The sequence below is a fragment of the Thermothelomyces thermophilus genome, chromosome 1 (genome assembly GCF_000226095.1).
Source record: "Thermothelomyces thermophilus ATCC 42464 chromosome 1, complete sequence".
In the NCBI taxonomy this organism is placed as follows: Eukaryota; Fungi; Ascomycota; class Sordariomycetes; order Sordariales; family Chaetomiaceae; genus Thermothelomyces; species Thermothelomyces thermophilus.
Window position 1 is genome coordinate 3,692,855 of NC_016472.1, and position 17,072 is coordinate 3,709,926.

At 58.8% G+C, this 17,072-nt stretch overlaps 5 protein-coding genes across 5 annotated transcripts; 2 read left to right on the forward strand and 3 right to left on the reverse strand.

Annotated features, from left to right (window-relative positions):
* Window positions 1–836: 836 nt before the first annotated feature.
* On the reverse strand, window positions 837–3,036 carry MYCTH_2295973 (uncharacterized protein). The gene is made up of 2 exons (XM_003659178.1): window positions 2,436–3,036; window positions 837–2,172 (listed from the first exon to the last, which is right to left on the reverse strand). Exons 1-2 carry the CDS (start codon window positions 2,798–2,800, stop codon window positions 1,002–1,004), a joined length of 1,536 nt encoding a protein of 511 aa, XP_003659226.1. The 5' UTR covers window positions 2,801–3,036; the 3' UTR covers window positions 837–1,001.
* A 700-nt stretch (window positions 3,037–3,736) lies between these two features.
* On the forward strand, window positions 3,737–5,363 carry MYCTH_2295976 (uncharacterized protein). Its single transcript, XM_003659179.1, has 3 exons — window positions 3,737–3,862; window positions 3,921–4,279; window positions 4,338–5,363. The coding sequence occupies exons 1-3, from the start codon at window positions 3,847–3,849 to the stop codon at window positions 4,989–4,991; spliced, it is 1,029 nt and encodes a 342-aa protein (XP_003659227.1). The 5' UTR covers window positions 3,737–3,846; the 3' UTR covers window positions 4,992–5,363.
* Window positions 5,364–5,624: 261 nt separating this feature from the next.
* On the forward strand, window positions 5,625–7,408 carry MYCTH_2055144 (uncharacterized protein; the record flags this gene model as incomplete). Its single annotated transcript, XM_003659180.1, has 7 exons — window positions 5,625–5,678; window positions 5,770–5,838; window positions 6,181–6,215; window positions 6,275–6,310; window positions 6,378–6,422; window positions 6,489–6,555; window positions 6,659–7,408. The coding sequence occupies 7 exons, from the start codon at window positions 5,625–5,627 to the stop codon at window positions 7,406–7,408; spliced, it is 1,056 nt and encodes a 351-aa protein (XP_003659228.1).
* A 79-nt stretch (window positions 7,409–7,487) lies between these two features.
* MYCTH_2295979 (uncharacterized protein) lies at window positions 7,488–9,820 on the reverse strand. The gene is made up of 2 exons (XM_003659181.1): window positions 8,766–9,820; window positions 7,488–8,679 (listed from the first exon to the last, which is right to left on the reverse strand). Exons 1-2 carry the CDS (start codon window positions 9,718–9,720, stop codon window positions 7,568–7,570), a joined length of 2,067 nt encoding a protein of 688 aa, XP_003659229.1. The 5' UTR covers window positions 9,721–9,820; the 3' UTR covers window positions 7,488–7,567.
* Window positions 9,821–10,903: 1,083 nt separating this feature from the next.
* MYCTH_2295983 (uncharacterized protein) lies at window positions 10,904–15,117 on the reverse strand. The gene is made up of 2 exons (XM_003659182.1): window positions 14,818–15,117; window positions 10,904–14,728 (listed from the first exon to the last, which is right to left on the reverse strand). The coding sequence occupies exons 1-2, from the start codon at window positions 14,976–14,978 to the stop codon at window positions 10,984–10,986; spliced, it is 3,906 nt and encodes a 1,301-aa protein (XP_003659230.1). The 5' UTR covers window positions 14,979–15,117; the 3' UTR covers window positions 10,904–10,983.
* Between the last annotated feature and the right edge of the window lie 1,955 nt (window positions 15,118–17,072).

Sequence of the window (17,072 nt, forward strand, 5' to 3'; positions counted from 1 at the left end):
GTTGCAGCTGGGGGCAGGGGCAGAGGAACGGAAGCGGTAGATACGCGACGTGGGGGTGTATATTGGGAAAGCGGTAATCGCAAGGGGGGAAATAGCGGAAAGAGTGTTTCCCCGCGAGAGCAGGTAAGAGAAACCAGACTGGCAGACAGCAGACTTGATGGGATTGTTCAACGCGAGATGGGTGTCAGAGCGCCCAGGCAGTCCGCGTCGGGTGTTCAGCTGAGTCCGGAGCGGAGCCGAGCGGCGGGGACAGCATAAAGTGGACAGCTGCCGAGACGACTGGCGCTGAGGTGAGAGACGACTGGTCGGGCGGCGGGGGCCCCTTCCAAGTTGGGAGCAACGTGGGGTTTAGGCACCTGGAAGGAGGCTTTGCACGGATTACCATTTACCTTAGTACATACATACGGAGTAATCCGTACTCGATACATCTCGCTACATGCGTACCTTTAGGTACTTGCCTGATGTACTGGGTCCCAACCACCTCACCATCCTTCCTTACCTTCCCTAACTGCACACTACTAGGTACATAACATACCTTGCACACTGTACGCAGGTATGTATGTCAATGTTTTCCCAGGTCCTCCGTGATTCAAGACACCCATGAGCCACCCAGCACATGCTCACTCCACCAGACAGCGTACGAAAGCCCAGACACTCCGCTGGCCCAACTGGCTTCGGGGCGAGCTCAGAGTGTGGCATGGATACTGATGAGCCCAATGCCACCCTGAGCTAGGCGAGCTGAATGCACGGCCGTGTCTGATTGGAGCAATTCCCCGAGCCGTGACAGCCTACACTAACAACACACTTACAAGCACATCACTAGGTCAAGCACCTAACTCATCCGTATACGATTGGACAACGGACCTTATAGATGTTGAATTGGTGCAAAGTACAGCCTTAGCGCCTGGTGCACTCGTGCGGAGAAAGGCAACTTTCGATCTATAGCCAGGGATGTGCGTTGTGAACATGTTGCATTCGAGACTACTGGGTATCCAACAGGTTCAGGGGATCTCATCATCCTCGTCCCCAAATCCGAACCCGAAGCTGAAGCCAGTGTTCTTCTTCTGAGGCTGATCCCCAGAACTGTCAACGTCACCAACTACGGTTTCCCACCGTCTCTTCCTCTCAGCCAGTTGCTTGAAACCCTCCTCGAGCAAGTCGGGTTGTTCTTCCCTTAAGCGGCTCACGAAGAGACCGTACGGATCCGAGATTCTCTTCTCAAACCCGGATACCTGATCTGCCTTGTCCCTAAGGAAGGACAGAACACCGCCCAGGTGAGACCGTGGCACAAAGTTCTGTGTTAGGGCAATCCCGTCCTCCAGGTTCACCACGAGATGCCACCAGCCGCTCGGGACATGCAGAATCTCGCCCGCTCTGCAAATCCCTTCTCTGCACTCGGGGAGCCGCCTTGCTTCTGCGTGGAACTCGAGCAGCCATTCCGCGATGCTGAGCGGGCTAGTGACCTCGCTGCTGTCCTTGGATACGAACACGCCGGGCACGGTCGCCGAGGGAGGAAACATGATCCAGTACTTAGCGCCCTGTATCACAGCATTCCAGGCACTCGTCGCATTGGGATCCTTGTGAAAAGTAGATCCGCTGCGCTTTGGACCGATGATGAGCCAGCGGTGCGCTGGCCGTTCGGCTCCCAAATGCTCGAACAGGTCAGGCCCGAAACATTGGGGCTTCCAATATGCCGCCCCGTTCTCCTTGCCGACTTTCAGCGACATCTTCTCGGCAAACTTCCGATCGAAGAGATAGAGAGGGCTCTCGTCTTGGGTGTTCCGCATGTACTGGTAGTAGGTCGCAAACGTCCAATCCACCGCTTCCGCTCGGAACACAACCTCCGCATACTGAGAGAGGAGACCCTCCAGAGTCCACGACTTGGTGACTGGCCAAGGCTGGATACAATCGGTGAGGATAAACGGCTTCTTGCTCCACTTCTCTGCAAACTCCTCATACGACATGTTCTGAAGGCGATCAATCTGGTTGGCGGCTGGGATGTTCCGGGTGTACTGAAGCAAAGAGATATGGCTGCAGACAAACGGGCGGTGTAACACATCAGAGAAGACGTTGCTACAGTCTACCCGAGCTGTTTGTTCCGGCGACAAGCCGAGAACTGTTGCTCTCCAGGACCCTCGCCACTCGAAGGAGGTTTTCTTGCCGAGATCTGACCTGGAGCATCGTCAACAGATGTTCCGGGACCGGCAACGTCATCGTAAGCCACTTGGCCAATATATACTTCCGGCGTCGCAACTCGTCCACCTCAAGCTTTTGCAAGCAAGAGGCATAGGCACGATGTGGGTGGTGGCAAGCTCCGGGGCCGACCCCAGCATGCTCACAGGGAGCAACACAGCATGGCACACAGTCCACCGCTGCTTTGTGCTTCTGCGATATCTACCTCGCATGTCATTCTAAGATCGCAAGGAACCACTTACTCCAGGAAGACCGACTTCCAGACATCGTCAGCCATGCAGCAGGCGAAGAGATACTTGCATGCATAGCCTAACATTCTTAATGTCCTCGCATCCATATACTCCAAGAGCTGCATAAGCACTTCATCGGGTAGAGCCTGAAGCGCTCCTATAGACATCCTAGCATCCGCGCCGGCAGAGAAGTACTTGTTGCCCAAGGGTTTGATGCCGAGGGGGTGTGGTGGAATGGACGAGTCGATGGTGGAATCATCTTCACTGCTGTTGCCGCCCCTGCCAGTCACCGAGTGGCTCGACAGTTGGTTCCCTTTGCCGTCCTCCTCAAGAGCGCAGTTCTGATTTTGCCACTCGTTCGAGGACAGGAGCATCATGTGCGAATCTGTGCCAACCGTGGAGAAACGTTGTTTCGAGTGCGGTATTGGAGAATCGGCTGGCTGTTGGAGAGGGGTAATGCGTCGTTGAGGATCTCGAAGAGTCAGAGAGGCATTGATGTGCAATCTGGCACCAGCAAGATTACAGCCAAGCTGAACGAACAAGCTTTGAGAAGGCTTCCACCTCGGAAAACTTTCACTACTAGTCGATTACCGAGATGGAGTTTTTGCCCCCCTTGCACCACTGCCAGACGAGGAAAAAAAAATCAGGTCAATAATAAAGCAAGTTGCCCCACTAACCTTTGTTGGTTTGAAGCGGGGTTGCTGCCTGAGGCGGCGATAAATTCTGCTCCGCCAAAAGGAATTTTTATCGCTGTCCACCCAGCTCAAGCTCTTTCCTCTCTCGATCACCACAAGTCCAGAATCACCACGTTCAGATACCACGCCCTTTCATAGATTCACTTGTTCTCGGTTAGAATACTGGGAACTTTGAGTCTATTTTTTTTCTGGAAATTCTATTTCACCTGTGACCTCTGCAGCACTCGCGCCGAGTTGTCTGCGGATTTTTTTCTCACTACCCCACCAACGAACGCTTTCTGAATTTCTAGGTTCAAGCCGGGCTTGGATCTGGAAATTATCGCGAACTCTACATCGCAATCATGGCTACCGACAAGGGTCTCGAGGATGTCCCCGAGGGTACGTTTGTTCTCGCTCTCTTCCGCAGGTCGCTTTACGACTCCCCCCGAGCAGTGCGCCGATATCCCCTGGGGTCACTGCGATGCTCGCTTAACACCCATGCACAACGGTGCCGAAAACTATGGGAATAGAGTCGCTAATTGTCGTCTCCCCCTACAGGACAGATCGAGTCTAACTACGATGAGACCGTCGACTCCTTCGATGAGATGAACCTGAGGCCGGAGCTTCTTCGCGGTAAGCGCTACCTCTGACCTGCGCACCCCGGTGGCAATTGGGCAGCCACTAACGATACGAAAGGCATCTATGCGTACGGTTTCGAGCGCCCGTCTGCTATTCAGCAGCGCGCTATCATGCCGGTCATCAAGGGTAAGGACGATCATCCTTGCGATCACAACGTCCAATTGGGCACTAACACTGCGATCAGGTCACGACGTCATTGCCCAGGCTCAGTCCGGCACCGGCAAGACCGCGACTTTCTCTATCTCGGTTCTGCAGAAGATCGACCCGAACCTGAAGCAATGCCAGGCGCTTATTCTCGCCCCAACTCGTGAACTGGCTCAGCAGATCCAGAAGGTCGTTGTTGCCATTGGCGACTTCATGAACATTGAGTGCCACGCCTGCATTGGCGGTACTAGTGTCCGCGAGGACATGAAGGCCCTTCAGGACGGCCCTCAGGTCGTTGTCGGCACTCCTGGCCGTGTCCAAGACATGATCCAGCGTCGTTTCCTCAAGACGGACAACATCAAAATGTTTGTCCTGGACGAGGCCGACGAGATGCTCTCCGTATGTGAATTCTTGTTACCTCTCTATCACTCACAGATCAAGTGCTAACAGTTGCCAGCGTGGCTTTACTGAGCAAATCTACGACATCTTCCAGCTGCTGCCGCAGTCTACCCAGGTCGTCCTGCTCTCCGCTACCATGCCCCAGGACGTCCTCGAGGTCACGACCAAGTTCATGCGCGACCCCGTCCGCATCCTTGTCAAGAAGGACGAGCTTACCCTCGAGGGTATCAAGCAGTTCTACATTGCCGTTGAGAAGGAGGACTGGAAGCTCGACACCCTGTCGGATCTCTATGAGACTGTGACCATCACGCAAGCCGTCATCTTCTGCAACACCCGCCGCAAGGTCGACTGGCTCACCGACAAGCTCACCGCCCGCGACTTCACCGTCTCGGCCATGCACGGCGATATGGACCAGGCTCAGCGTGACCTGATCATGAAGGAGTTCCGCTCGGGCTCCTCCCGTGTCCTCATTGCCACCGACCTTCTGGCCCGTGGTATCGACGTCCAGCAGGTGTCGCTGGTCATCAACTACGACCTTCCCGCCAACCGGGAGAACTACATCCACCGCATTGGTCGTGGCGGTCGTTTCGGTCGTAAGGGTGTTGCCATCAACTTCGTTACCGCCGATGATGTGCGCATGATGCGCGAGATTGAGCAATTCTACAGCACCCAGATCGAGGAGATGCCCATGAACGTGGCCGACCTGATTTAAAACGACCTTCTCATCTGACACAATATACACTCCTTCTTCTTCGGGATACCTGAGGAAGGACACCGCTATTTCGGGTAGAAAGAAGAAGAGGTTGCCAGTTACAGGGTTTTCTCTTTTTTTTTTGCCCTTTTTTGTGGGGGGGTCGGCATCTGGTTGGCATCCACAAAAAGCTCTGATAGTTGATAAGGGGGTTTGGCGCCTGCACCTTAATTGGTGAACGGTGTGAGTGCGGTGGTGCCTCTCAAGGAAGGCTGGTCTGATTTTTTTTTAACGGCTTTTACCGGCTCTTCAGTGCCATATATACGCAGAGTTAGGGAGGTTACCAAAATGCGACGTAGACTGAAACCACGACTTCGTACGCGTATGATCCTGCATGCACCGTCGGCGGATTCTGGGGTTCTGGTTTGTAGGGTCCCCGCTGAGCCCATCCAAAGGTCACTGGTACATACATACTGTACAATGGTGGATGTGAGTGGGGCTTAAGTATCCCTGCTCTGCCCTTGTAGCGGGTAGTCAAAGTCTCGGCTCGCGAGGCAACTGACAAGGCTCAACCTTTCACGCTCCTCAGTTCGTCCCACAATCATCCAGAAGTCAACACCATCCTACAATTGCAAGTGCGAGGAGTATATCACAATGGACCGCGCCCTCGATCGTAGTCTTGACGAGATCCTTGAGGAGCGCAAGCAGGTACGCGCGCAAGCTTTGTTCCTCTCCCGTACTGCGAAATGACCAATGACCCCCAACACTGTGGCACTTTTGGGCTGACAGGATGTTGTAGAACAACAGAAGTTCTCGCGGCGGCCGTCGCCGCGACAGATCCGATTACCCCAGAGATGGCGTCAGAAAGGTACGAGCAGGCTAATAGTCCGATGGAGAAAAAAACAAACATGTGCTCAGACTTGGCCGTCGGGGCAACCGACACCGATCAGGTTGATTGAACCCTTCTTTCTTCCTCCCACGTCCTCCCCCTCGATCACTTGCGGCACATGGTTCGAACGACGCAGCCATGCGCACACGTTCCCAGTGCGCGTGCGTGTGTCTGCTTCGCGTGCAAGCCCGATGCCTGCGCCCCCGGATCACTTTCGGATCGGACAGCTACTTTTGGGGGGGGAGGGGGAAGGTTAACAGCTCCAACTTGAAATCTTGCCGGCTAACATGCTCCCGATCGATTTTTCTTTTGACGGGACAGTCCTTCAGAGATGACGCACCGCGGAACCTTGATTCGTGCGTACTCCCGAATGGTGTCTTTGGGCCTGGAACAGCGGGCTGACGCGGTGTTAAAGCGAATGGGTCCACGACAAGTTTGAAGATTACGGTACGTTTTTGATTCCTAGCTGTGCTGTAGCAATTCTTCTTCTTTAGCCGCTAACACCCCAGTTCAGGGAGCCGCCGCTCTGCTCCCAGACGCAGATATTCTCCCGAGCCGACCAGGTAGGACGAGCTCGCGCCGCCGCCAAAACCCCTCCGAGACCTACCTCGACTCTGACTCTTCCGCAGCGAAACCAGGGGCACCAAGCTCAGGGTAGACAACCTTCACTACGAACTGACCCAAGAAGACCTCGAGGTACTTACCTTTAGCCCCTCTCACTTTTGCCATATCCCATCCGCATTTTTCCCCCCCTAACTCTTCGCTACACCAAGCCTAACCTGGCATCTCCCGTGATCAGGACCTCTTTTCCCGCATCGGCCCCCTCATCAGCCTCGAGATGAAGTACGACCGCGCCGGCCGCTCTGAGGGTACCGCCTTCGTGACGTACGAGTCCCGCCGCGACGCCCTGCAGGCCATCCGGGAGTACGACGGCGCCAACGCCGCCGGCCAGCCCATCAGGCTGACCCTGCTGCCCGGCGGGCCGTCGGCCGGCGCCTCGAGGGGGGGAGGCCGGTCCGGCGGCAACCATCCGTTCGACTCGTCCGCCAACGCCGGCCGCCCGCTCGCCGAGCGCATTACGGTGCCCGGGCAGGGCAGGTCCCGCTCGCTCTCGCCACACCGGAGGGGGCCAGGTGGCGGCGGCGGCAGGGACTCGGATGAGGAGGCTGCGCGCAGGGGGGTGGATCGGTATCGGCCCCGCGGAGGCGGCGGATCCGGCAGGCTCAGTAGGTCTAGGAGTCCCATTGGTGGTCGGGGTGGAGGAGGCAGGCGGAGGGATGGTGGTGGTGGTGGTGGTGGTGGTGGAAGGAGGTCGGGTGCCCGGGGTAACCGTGGCGGCGGCGGTGACCGGAGCGGGCGGCCCAAGAAGACGCAGGAGGAGTTGGATGCCGAGATGGAGGACTACTTCAACAGCGGTAGCGGTGGAGGCGGTGGCGCTGCGCGGCAGAGTGAGGGTGCTGCGGCGGGCGCTGCGGCGGGCATCAATGGGGCTGTTGCGCAGCAGCAGCAACAGCAGAACCTGGGCGAGGACATTGACATGATTGAGTGAGTGCGCAGACACTGTACATTACTTACTCGGAAATTGCCACATGACGAGTTCGGGGGGGGGGAAAGGGAAAGCAAGTGCAATACAGCGAGATGTACTATACTTCGTGTGCGATCTGCTTCACAAGATGCAATCTCTATTCGTACACAAGTGGACTCTATATTACAAACTTTGGGTTGACCCATTGGCTTTGCCCACCTGCTGGCGATTCTGGGATCGCGGTCTCGGGGTCGAAGTCCGCCGCGGCGACTTGTGGGCTGTAACCCTCTGCCCCGTCGAAGGTTTTGCTTGGGGGACGTGAGGCTTCCGTCCCGTCAAACGTCCTGCATGGGGGGCGCGAGGCTTTGAGGCCGCGGATGGCGGCGGCGATCGGTTCGCAGGTGAGAGCGGCACCCCCGCGTAGGGGCTCGCTTGAGATAGCAGGTAGGAGCGTGGCGTGTCCATCTTGGACACGATCCACTTGTTCTGTCCATCCTCCTCCTCCTTCCTCTCCTCCTTCTTCTCCTCCTTCTCCTTCTCCTTCTCCTTCTCCTCCTTCTTCTCTTCCTCTTTCTTCTCCTCCTCCTTCTTCTCCTCCTCTTTCTTTTCCTCCTCCTCCTCCTCCTTTTCCTTCTCCTCGTCCCGGGCCTGCTTCTCTTCTTCCCTGGCTTGGTCCCCCTTCGTCATCCGGCCCTCCTCCCTAGGCTGGTCCTCCTCCGCAGCCTGCGTCTTCCAGGCCTGAAGCTCCCGCAAGGCCTCCTTCTCCTCCCGGGCCCGTCTCTTCTCCTCGGCCTTGACCTCCTCCCAGGTCATCTCCTTTTCCTCCTGGGAGGCCAGCTGCAACCGCTCCCGGGCCAGCTTCTCCTCCTTGGCGAGCAGCGCCTGCTGGGCTTTCGATCTCCTGACGAGATAGACGCCCTCGGAAGAGACGCCGCCGAACAGATTGGGATAGGACCTGACGATATCGAGCGGGGAAGCGCCGATGACGGCGCCGGGCGTGCCGAAGACGGTAGTTACGGACCTGGGCCTCTCCTCGGGGTCATAGCCGCGAGGTTCCGGGATCAAGTATTGCTGCGGCTCGGGGTAGGCCGCTTCGACAAAGAACTGCACATACCAACCCGGAGGGGCGATGCCGCTGCCGCTGCCGCTGCCGCCGTCGACAGAACCGTCGTCATATTTACGGGAGAACGAGTCGATAAAGCTCTGCAAGTCTTGGTCCTCGTCGGTCAGGGGCTCGGTCTGGGGATCTAGGGACAAGAGGCCCTGCTTCGCGCCCCAGCCGCCGCCGCCGCTCACTATAAGTTTTCGGGCTGGTTAGATCGGGCAATGGTTTTTTTCCAAGTCCAACGTCGGTCGTTGTGTGGCTGGCGGCGTTACTCACCGACTTTGTGTAACCGACAGCCGCAGGCGAGGTGAATGTTCATCCGGTAGGCCGCGAGCTTGGCCAGGCTCCATTCCTGGTCAGGGCTGTAGTTGGCCAGCTGCAGCGGCTGTAAGATGTGGCGGCTGTGGGCGTACCCTGGGGGTATCGACAAGGCCCAGACATTGAAGGGGCCGCCTGGGGGGTGGTCGCCGTCCCGTAGCTTGCGGGGCGCCTTTAGAAGTAGAGGGATGATGCGCTCCAGCTCCTCCGAGGCCGGGACTGACTTGCCGTCGACCTCGAGCTTGGATAGGATGTTGCCCATGCTGTTGAGGACTTTGCGCGCAGGGGTCACCGGGACGACTCGGGCGGACACTAAGGATCCCGAACCCTCGGGGAAGCCCAGGTCGTCTGGAGGAAGTACGACGGTATGTTCCTTCAGGTGGACCTTTTGCATGAGAAGGGGAAGTTGGGAGCCGATCCGCATCTGGTTGGGAAACCACCACTGGCTGGCAGCTATGGTATTCGGCCGGCCATTGGCAAAGAGGGTGTTGGCAAGGGGGACGTAGACTCTCTGGGGGCCGCCGACCGTCTTGGGCGGGGGCCGGAACTCGAGCGAGCCGGGCGGGGGATGCGATCCCCCGAGGTTGTTGCGGGGCGGCGAAGGGGCCGAGGGGGCGGCGGAGAGGGGAAAGAAGGGCAAGATGCGGCGGTTATTGCCGCGCAGGATGGAGATGCCCTCGGAGGAGGTGAAATGGTCGAGTCGGCGGTCGTAGCGCGGGACCTCGTCGACGGCGGCGGTCAGGACGGACACGTTGGCAGAACGGACGTCGGCCATGCCCGAAGCGGCGAGCAGGCGGGCGACAAAGGCGTCGTCATCCAGCCAAGACGCCAGCGACCTCGACGCCAGGACGACGGCGGCGTTCCGGTCGTTTGGCTGGACGGGACGCTGCGGATTTCGCTTCCCCAGACCCATCCAGTTCTGGACGTGGTCAATCGCGGCATCCTAGGTTCCCACCCCCGTTCGCTGTTAACATGGCTTCTTCAAAGAGGAAAAAAAAACAAAAAAAAAAAAAAAAAAGAGGAAGAGGGCGTCTCTACGCGCGTCTGTCTTTCCCTGGGTGTCGAACCAACCACTCACCTGGAGCTCGGCCGTGGTGCCGCGCGACGTGTCGAGGGCGACGGTCATGGCGGCGGCGAACAGCTTCTTCGGAGTCTCTTTGGAGACGAGACTCTTTTGCGCGCCTCGGGCGACTGTGGCGCCAGGAGCGCCCCGGCCAACCCGCTTCGGCGGCACATTTTTAGCCCACAGCTGCCGAGTTGCTGCCAGCATATGTGTGAGAGCAGGCGTGTAATAGCATATAGTAGGTAAGAAGGAAAAAGTAGGCCAATTGGCGCGCTGTTCCGGATGGTATGTGCGCTAATGCTGAGGAATAACTAAACTTATCGTGTTTTCGTCTTGGCCCGTGCAGAATCCTTTTTTTGACAGTGCCGAATTGAACATTTAATCCGTACTTGCTCTGGTGGATACCATGACATCACTTGCCGCTTCGGCAGCAACCGCACCGAGACCACAAAGGAAATAAAGAGCCCATCCATAAGAAACAAAACGGACAGAAAACAAGACGACTCAAAAAAAAAAAAATACAAAATAAAAACACTGGCCACAAACTCGAGCCGCGGCAACCCCATCGCGGCCGAAGACGGTCCCCCCGTGCCCGAGGCGCTCAAGTCCGAAATCCGACAGCAAACCGGGGCGGCCGACGCGTCTGGCGGTGGCAGCGGCGGCTCGGCCGGGCTGCATGCAGCGGGCAGGACGCCGACGCCGTCCCGTCGGGCGCCCGCGTCGAGACGGCGGCGGAGGTGGCCGCGCAGCCGGGCCGCACCGCCTAGGAGGCCGGTGCGTGCGTGTGATGATTGACAGTTGGTTCAATTGATTGATTAGATGGTGCGATTGCTTGGTTGATTGTCTGCTTGGTCGGTTGATCGTGGGTTAGTTATGTGTGTGGGTTGTAGCTCGGGATGAGGGACCCTGCCTGGCGATTTGGGCGTCGTTTGGCAGCACATGTATTTCGCACATAGATTTACGACTTCATTTGTTGGTATCGTATTGCCACCCATATCCTTACAGGAGAGAGTAAAAAAAAAAAAAAAAAAGCCTAAGATGCATTCCAACCACCATATCGGGCCTCCACCACATGTTCTGTTCTCTCGCTATTGGCAGCAACCCCGGGATCGTTCACATAACAACACACTTCCCCTTCTTGGCTCTGCTTCCCGGCCCGCTGCCACTAGCGCCGCCACCCGTCCCCGGTCTGCCCCTTCCGCCCATCCCGAACGCGTCCCGGACGCTGTAAGCGTCGGCCGTGACGTCCGTCCAGGCGGCGCTGCTGGCAGCGTCGAAGTCCGCCTCTCCCGTCCTGCCGCCGCCTCCTCGCTTCGTGCTCTTGCTCCTCGTCGACTGCCCGCTCCACCCCCGCCGCTTCGCGTCCGCCACGTTCTTAGCCGCCGACCGCCCCGCCCTGCTCCGCCTCCGTCTCAGGCTCGGCAGCCGTCGGGAGAGCCTCCCCGTCGAAGTTGTCGATCCTGGAGCCGGGGGCACTGGGGGGACTGGGGGGACTGGGGGTACCGAGTTGGATCCGGGAGGCGGGAGGGGTCCGCCATACATGGTGCTGATGTGGGGTGGTTGTGATGGTGGTGGTTGTTGCTGCTGTTGGTCCTGCGGGCGGAGGATCGAAGCCTGGGTCTGCGGTCGCGGGTGACGAGGGATGGGAGCGAGGATTGGCGTCTCGGCGCGGCTTTGGGAGGGTTGCCGTTCCGGCGGGTCGAAGGCGCCCGAGATTCCCTTGGGCGTGCTAATGATCAGAGGCATGTCCCCGACGGGAGGCGTGCTGACTGTGCCGACATCGTCTAGCGGCCGCCTGGGCTGCGGTTCGTGAATGGTGGCGCGGGCATGAAACTGTGCGGTGGGCGACTGTGGCCGTGGTCGCGGGAAGGAGTAGTGCTGCTGCTGGGAGACGGGGCGGTGGTACGAGGTGCGGCGGCTAGTGTTGGGGTTCGGCTCGCCCTGCGGGGGAGGGAGAGCCTGGGAGAAGGCCTCGCCGGCGTTCATGTTGACGGGCGGCGCTGAGTAGGGATATCCAGTCGGGGCGGCGTTGGTGTTTATTGGCATCGGTTGGATCGGCCAGGTCCTCGAGACCGAGATACGCCGTACCAAGGGATCCGCGGCCGGCGGCTCATCTGAGGGAGGAACAAGGCTGCTGCTGGCCTGCGTCGCAGCCTGCACCGCCGCCTGGACATCAAGAGTCGCCGGATAGCCGCCCTCTGGGGAGACGGAAGCCGTCTGCGTACCAGTTGTGGTTGCAGTGGCTCCACCATCTGCTGTCTGGGGTGAGGCAGGTGACACCATGCTCGTTTGAGCAGGTTGCTCAGGGTTACTTTGGTCACGCGAGACCTCTTGTCGCACCGGCGCCAGCGCAGGCGAGTCGGGTGGGGAGACGTCGTAGATATTCTCGCCTTCGAGATAGCGCGAGCTCCGTGACGCCGGCCGTGCAGCATCTTCGTTGGCTGACGGGCCGCCCAGACTCCCGCTGCGCTGCCGAGATTGAGCATGCGGAAGGGGGGCAGCAGGGGGCAACGGTGAACCGGCTACACCCGGGGGAAGAGATGGAACAGGAGGGACAGGCGGGACCGGCGGGACCGGCGGGACCGGGGGAATGCCCGAGAGCGACGGAAGCGGTGGGACGGGTGGAACGGGTGACGAGAACCGGTTGGCCGATGTTGCTGTGTGAGCTCGACGGTGCTGATGATGATGTATCGACGCCGACGAGTTGCGCAGGGCTTTCCTGTCTGGCCTCGGTTCTGCATCCTGCCCGGCCGGCTGCGTAATTGGGCCGACCAGGGGGAGAATGGCGGAATGGCGGAGGAAGGAAGGCAGATCGCACGGATCCTCCTTCTGATAGGGGGGCGGCGGCGGGACCCAGTTGTCGGCATCGCTCTCGTGGGGATGCTCGGCCCGCCCGTCGGCTCTGCGATAAACAATGTGGCCGGCAGCGGCTGCTGACGGATGGAGCCGGCGAGTGTTGGCGGCCGCGGTGGCGGCACGGCGCAGCGTCGTCCCGGACCGGGGGCTTGCATGGGAGTATGGCGCGTCCAGCGCTTCCTGCTCTTCGATCGACTGCGTCTCGGCATCGTCGCTCGTCTCCGTTTGCTGCGTCGCCCTGGTGGGGGGAACGCCGATCCGACGCGGTACAAGAGGGTCATCGTCGCCCGCCCCCGACTGGCTGGAGGTCTGGGTAGGTAGCGGAGGGGGGCGGGAGGTAGTTGTCGTGCTGCGCAGGACGGCGGCGCCATGGTTTCGCCTGTTCTGGGCCACCGTCCGTCTCCGGACAATAGCAACCTCGGTGGCCATGTCGCGGTGCTCTTCCTCTAGCACTTCCGGCTCCTCCGTAGTGCCGACCTCGATAACGCACTCCCTGGTGGTGCCGTTGCTGACGGCATAGTCAAAGTCCATGATAGTGATGCGGCCACCGTCGACGAAGTCGACCGCCTCCTCCTCCGTCAGGCCCATGTTGGGCGCTAGTACACCGCGAGCGGCTACGACCAAGCGCTCCTTCATGCTGGAGTCGGAAAAATCGGCCACGAACTTGACCGTGTTGACGCCCTCCAGCTCACCGACCTTGTAGCCGGCGACGAAGGTGTTGCGAAGCTTGTCGCAAAGAATCTGCCACTGCGGTACCCTCACCGAATCGTTCTCCTGCATCCTGGCGCTGGAGCGGATGGACGGGCCGCGGGAGAGCCCGCTCCCGTTGGAGCCGTTGTCGGCACCGGCACTCGCGGCCTCGGGCACCGCGGCGAGATCCTCGGGCACGCCATAGAGCCAAACGTCCTTGCCTTGGAAGCCGGCCGAGACGAGATCGCCGTGGTAGGAAGCCGCGGGAAGTGTGCAGGGGAGCAGGCGAGCTTGAGAGTTGGGACTGGGCACCGGCCCGGTAAAGTAGGTCGTGCCATTGCGCAGGTCATCGATGCGCACGGCTCGGAATGTCTCGAAGCTCCTGTCGTAAGTGAAGGTCCAGGCGGCGTCTTCGTAGGTGCCGTTCTGTATCAGGACGGCATGGCTGCAGTCGCGGCTGGTGTTGGGAAAGAGGATCGAGGTCGTCCAGAGCGCACTGATATTGTTGTCATCGGACATGTGGCTGGCAGGATCGTAATAAGGGGCGGTGAGGATGACCGTGTTGGGCTGGCACGATTGCACCGTCGTGCCAAGGATTTGCGTCCCGTCGAAGGAGAAGGTCAAGGCGTCGACCGAGTCGCACTTGACGGCTCTCCTGTCGGTAGCCAGGGCCCCCGGATTGATGGACGAGACCTCGATGCCGCCTTCGTAGGCGGCGGCCAGGACGGAGCCGCAGGGAGAGAGCGCGATGGCGCGGGGGTTGTGGTCCAGGATCATAGAGTGTGTCCGCTTTGGCGGCTTCTCGTTGAGATCGTATATGTCCACCTCCATCTCGGTCAGCAGGACGGCCAGCTTGGTGCCTTCGTCGTTGATGCACGTCGCGGCGGGGCGGCGCAGGATCTTGAACTCCCTCTTGACGACGATCTCGGGAGCGCGGAGGTCGAGGACGTGTATCCTGGACGAGTTATAGGCAAGCAGATGGTGCCCTCTCGGCGAGGGGCTGAACTGAATGTCTTCGCCGCTCGGGGACGACGAGGAGCTGATCGAGTTCGAGATGATCTTGATGATGGTGCGGCTGGGACGAAGGTACGCCTCGAACAGGTTGCGTTTGACTTCCCTCGCAAATAGCCGGCGGAGCTTGGGCAAGTCGTCGTCGCTGGTGGCCTTGGGCGGGCCATTATGGCTCATGGAGTACGACGGGCATCTGGCGAGGTGGTAGGCGTATAGGTGGGCTTGCTGCGCGACACTCCTCCATTTCGAGTTGAGCAGGGCCAGCGACGCGAAGCCATTGGGGTCGGTAGCCCGGAGGATTCTATGACATCGGGTAAGTACAAGAGCGGACAAGACAAGAGCAAGCCTGGGCGGCGACGACGAAAGACATATAATAGAAGCGGCGCATACTGTTCGATGATTTCATCCGGGAGGCGCTCGAAGGCGGGCGGATCGGTGGGCTTGAGGCCGTCGTCGTCGTCATCGTCGTCGTTGGGTATGACGATGGGCTTCTTCTCAATCGATGACCGCCTGCCCTCGCCGGCGTCGGTAACCACGTCGCTGTCTGCCATGTTTAACGACTAAGCCCGGACCCGGGTGCAAATCACGGCAGCCGATTTCTCAAGCCTGAGAGGGGGGGTCATGGGCCGGCGATGTGGCTCGCCATCGGATAAAGTTGTGTGTGGTGTTACGAGGGTGGAAGATGAGCGCGCAGGAACACACAGCGAAACAGCAGGATAGAAGCCCCCCCTCCTCGACGGCGGTTTTGGCGCAGGCTGTTGGTGCTGCGGTTGGCGCTCCCAGTCGAAGAGAGAATGCGACCGTAACACGGCACGACGGCAGAGCGGCAGATGGTACACGCAGCGCCACAGAAACCGGGCGGTAAGGTGCGCGTTTGTATCTGCAACGCCGCCCTAAACTGCAAACACAAAACTGGTTTAAGTTTTCTGGGGGGGCGCAGCGAGGGGTCACAGCGAGGGGTCACAATGGAGGTGGTGTCGGCGGCAGCAGCAACCAAGCGGGCAATGCTTCTTGGTTTGGAAAGTCCATTACGGCCTCAGGTGCGCCAAGGGTTTTTGATCGTAAGCCACCAAGCACCAACCGGACAAGCTTTGCGCAGTGTACGGAATTCACTACGGAATACACTATTTACAATCCTTGCGAACGAATGCATGCGCGGCAACATCGAACAGGCGATCTCAGCAGGGCAAAACCTCCGCTCCTTGATGCGGGTGATTACGAGTACGGATTACACAGGCGGTGTATAACTGACTATTGGGTTAGTGTAAAAGCTGAATGATCCCCGTCTGTCCCCGCCCGAGGATGTTTTCTGGAATGCAAATCGATCGGCCGAGGCTCGCTCACCCCGAGTTTCCAGCAAAAGTCGGGCAGGGAAAAGCCACCACCAACATGGGGGCTTTGGGATGTCCGCGGGTTCCCGTCCCCACACCCAGGATGAAGTGAGCGGCTGCCCTGTTTCTGTTGCCTCGCCGGGACACTGCAAGTAGCTGCACCCGCTGTCAACATAGCCGGGTAATCAGCTAACCACTAAGGCGACACTTCCGCTGGGGAGGCGATTGTTTCATTGCAGTAATGGCTCACAGAACAAACAGCTAGTGCTCCAAGATACCTACCTTACCGCCCCAACATACTCCGTCTCTTATAACGGAGTCCAAGTCCCTGCAACCCACTCTCGCCGGCAGTAACGTGGTTCAGATTGACAAGTGGTCCGACGAGTGAGCCCTTGGGAACAAAAATAGCACAGGATCCACTGCCCCTCACTGTTACCCGCGGTTGTGCTCAATGCTGGCTGGGCAGCATGCTAGTAGTGGATGGGGGCAGGGCGTGTAACAATGGATTGCTTATTAACAACAACGGAATTCTACTCTAATGTGCAACGGAGTACACCCCGAGAAGGTCCGCTACCGAATACGACTGGGCAACGGCCACAGAAAGCGTGGCAGAGTCCTGTCCGCATCGGTTGAAACACACCATATGCGGTACGGTTCTTGAACGATTACTTTCTTTGGCTTTGCCAAACAGAAAAGACCTTTTTTTTTTTTGGCCCCTGGATACAAGCGGACTCTGACGGAGCGACATTTGACGCTGACTGAGAGCCGCAATGGCCAGTTTAAGCAAATGGAGCCGAATGCAACGGTGCTCAAACAGTGATCACTTGGGGGGAAGGGTCCCGCGCCAACGCTCGGAAAGGCAGCCGAGGCGCTACGAAATATGGCTGCCTGCCCAACTTCCGTATTCTATGTTTACACTGCTGCGACTCTGGACTGCGTACGGATTACTTTTAGTGAACCGGACTGATCTGATAGCGCACTGCGGGGGGCCAAAACGATTATTATTGACGAGGCGAGACGAACGGGATGGAATTCAGAAGGCACACTCTCTGCGTTCGTATCCCGCAGGCGATCAATGAGGTCATCTCAGAGCTCAAGAAGCCTAGTACGGAGTAATAGTAATGGAAGATGAGCGTATCACCCTCTCTGGTCGTCTACTGTGTAGCAGGCACAACTCCTCGCAAAATCCTCTGCACAATTGCAGTCTCAGAGTTGTGCTGTGCCGCTCGGCAAGAAGCCGGCTCGACTCTGGCTAGCTATGTACCTTACCAGCCCGTTAAATTAGGGGCGCTCGGATTGCACGTGATTTCGCGG

Excerpts from the sequence above, each read along its gene's own strand:
- MYCTH_2295976 (XM_003659179.1), top strand. Across the intron at positions 4,280-4,337 it reads AGGCCGACGAGATGCTCTCC|CGTGGCTTTACTGAGCAAAT; the intron begins GTATGTGAATTC and ends AACAGTTGCCAG.
- MYCTH_2295979 (XM_003659181.1), bottom strand. The coding sequence starts at position 9,720 with ATGGGTCTGGGGAAGCGAAATCCGCAGCGTCCCGTCCAGCCAAACGAC. Across the intron at positions 8,680-8,765 it reads CTGTCGGTTACACAAAGTCG|TGAGCGGCGGCGGCGGCTGG; the intron begins GTGAGTAACGCC and ends GAAAACTTATAG.
- MYCTH_2295983 (XM_003659182.1), bottom strand. The coding sequence starts at position 14,978 with ATGGCAGACAGCGACGTGGTTACCGACGCCGGCGAGGGCAGGCGGTCA. Across the intron at positions 14,729-14,817 it reads CCGGATGAAATCATCGAACA|AATCCTCCGGGCTACCGACC; the intron begins GTATGCGCCGCT and ends CCGATGTCATAG.
- MYCTH_2295973 (XM_003659178.1), bottom strand. The coding sequence starts at position 2,800 with ATGATGCTCCTGTCCTCGAACGAGTGGCAAAATCAGAACTGCGCTCTT. Across the intron at positions 2,173-2,435 it reads TGGAAGTCGGTCTTCCTGGA|GTCAGATCTCGGCAAGAAAA; the intron begins GTAAGTGGTTCC and ends ACGATGCTCCAG.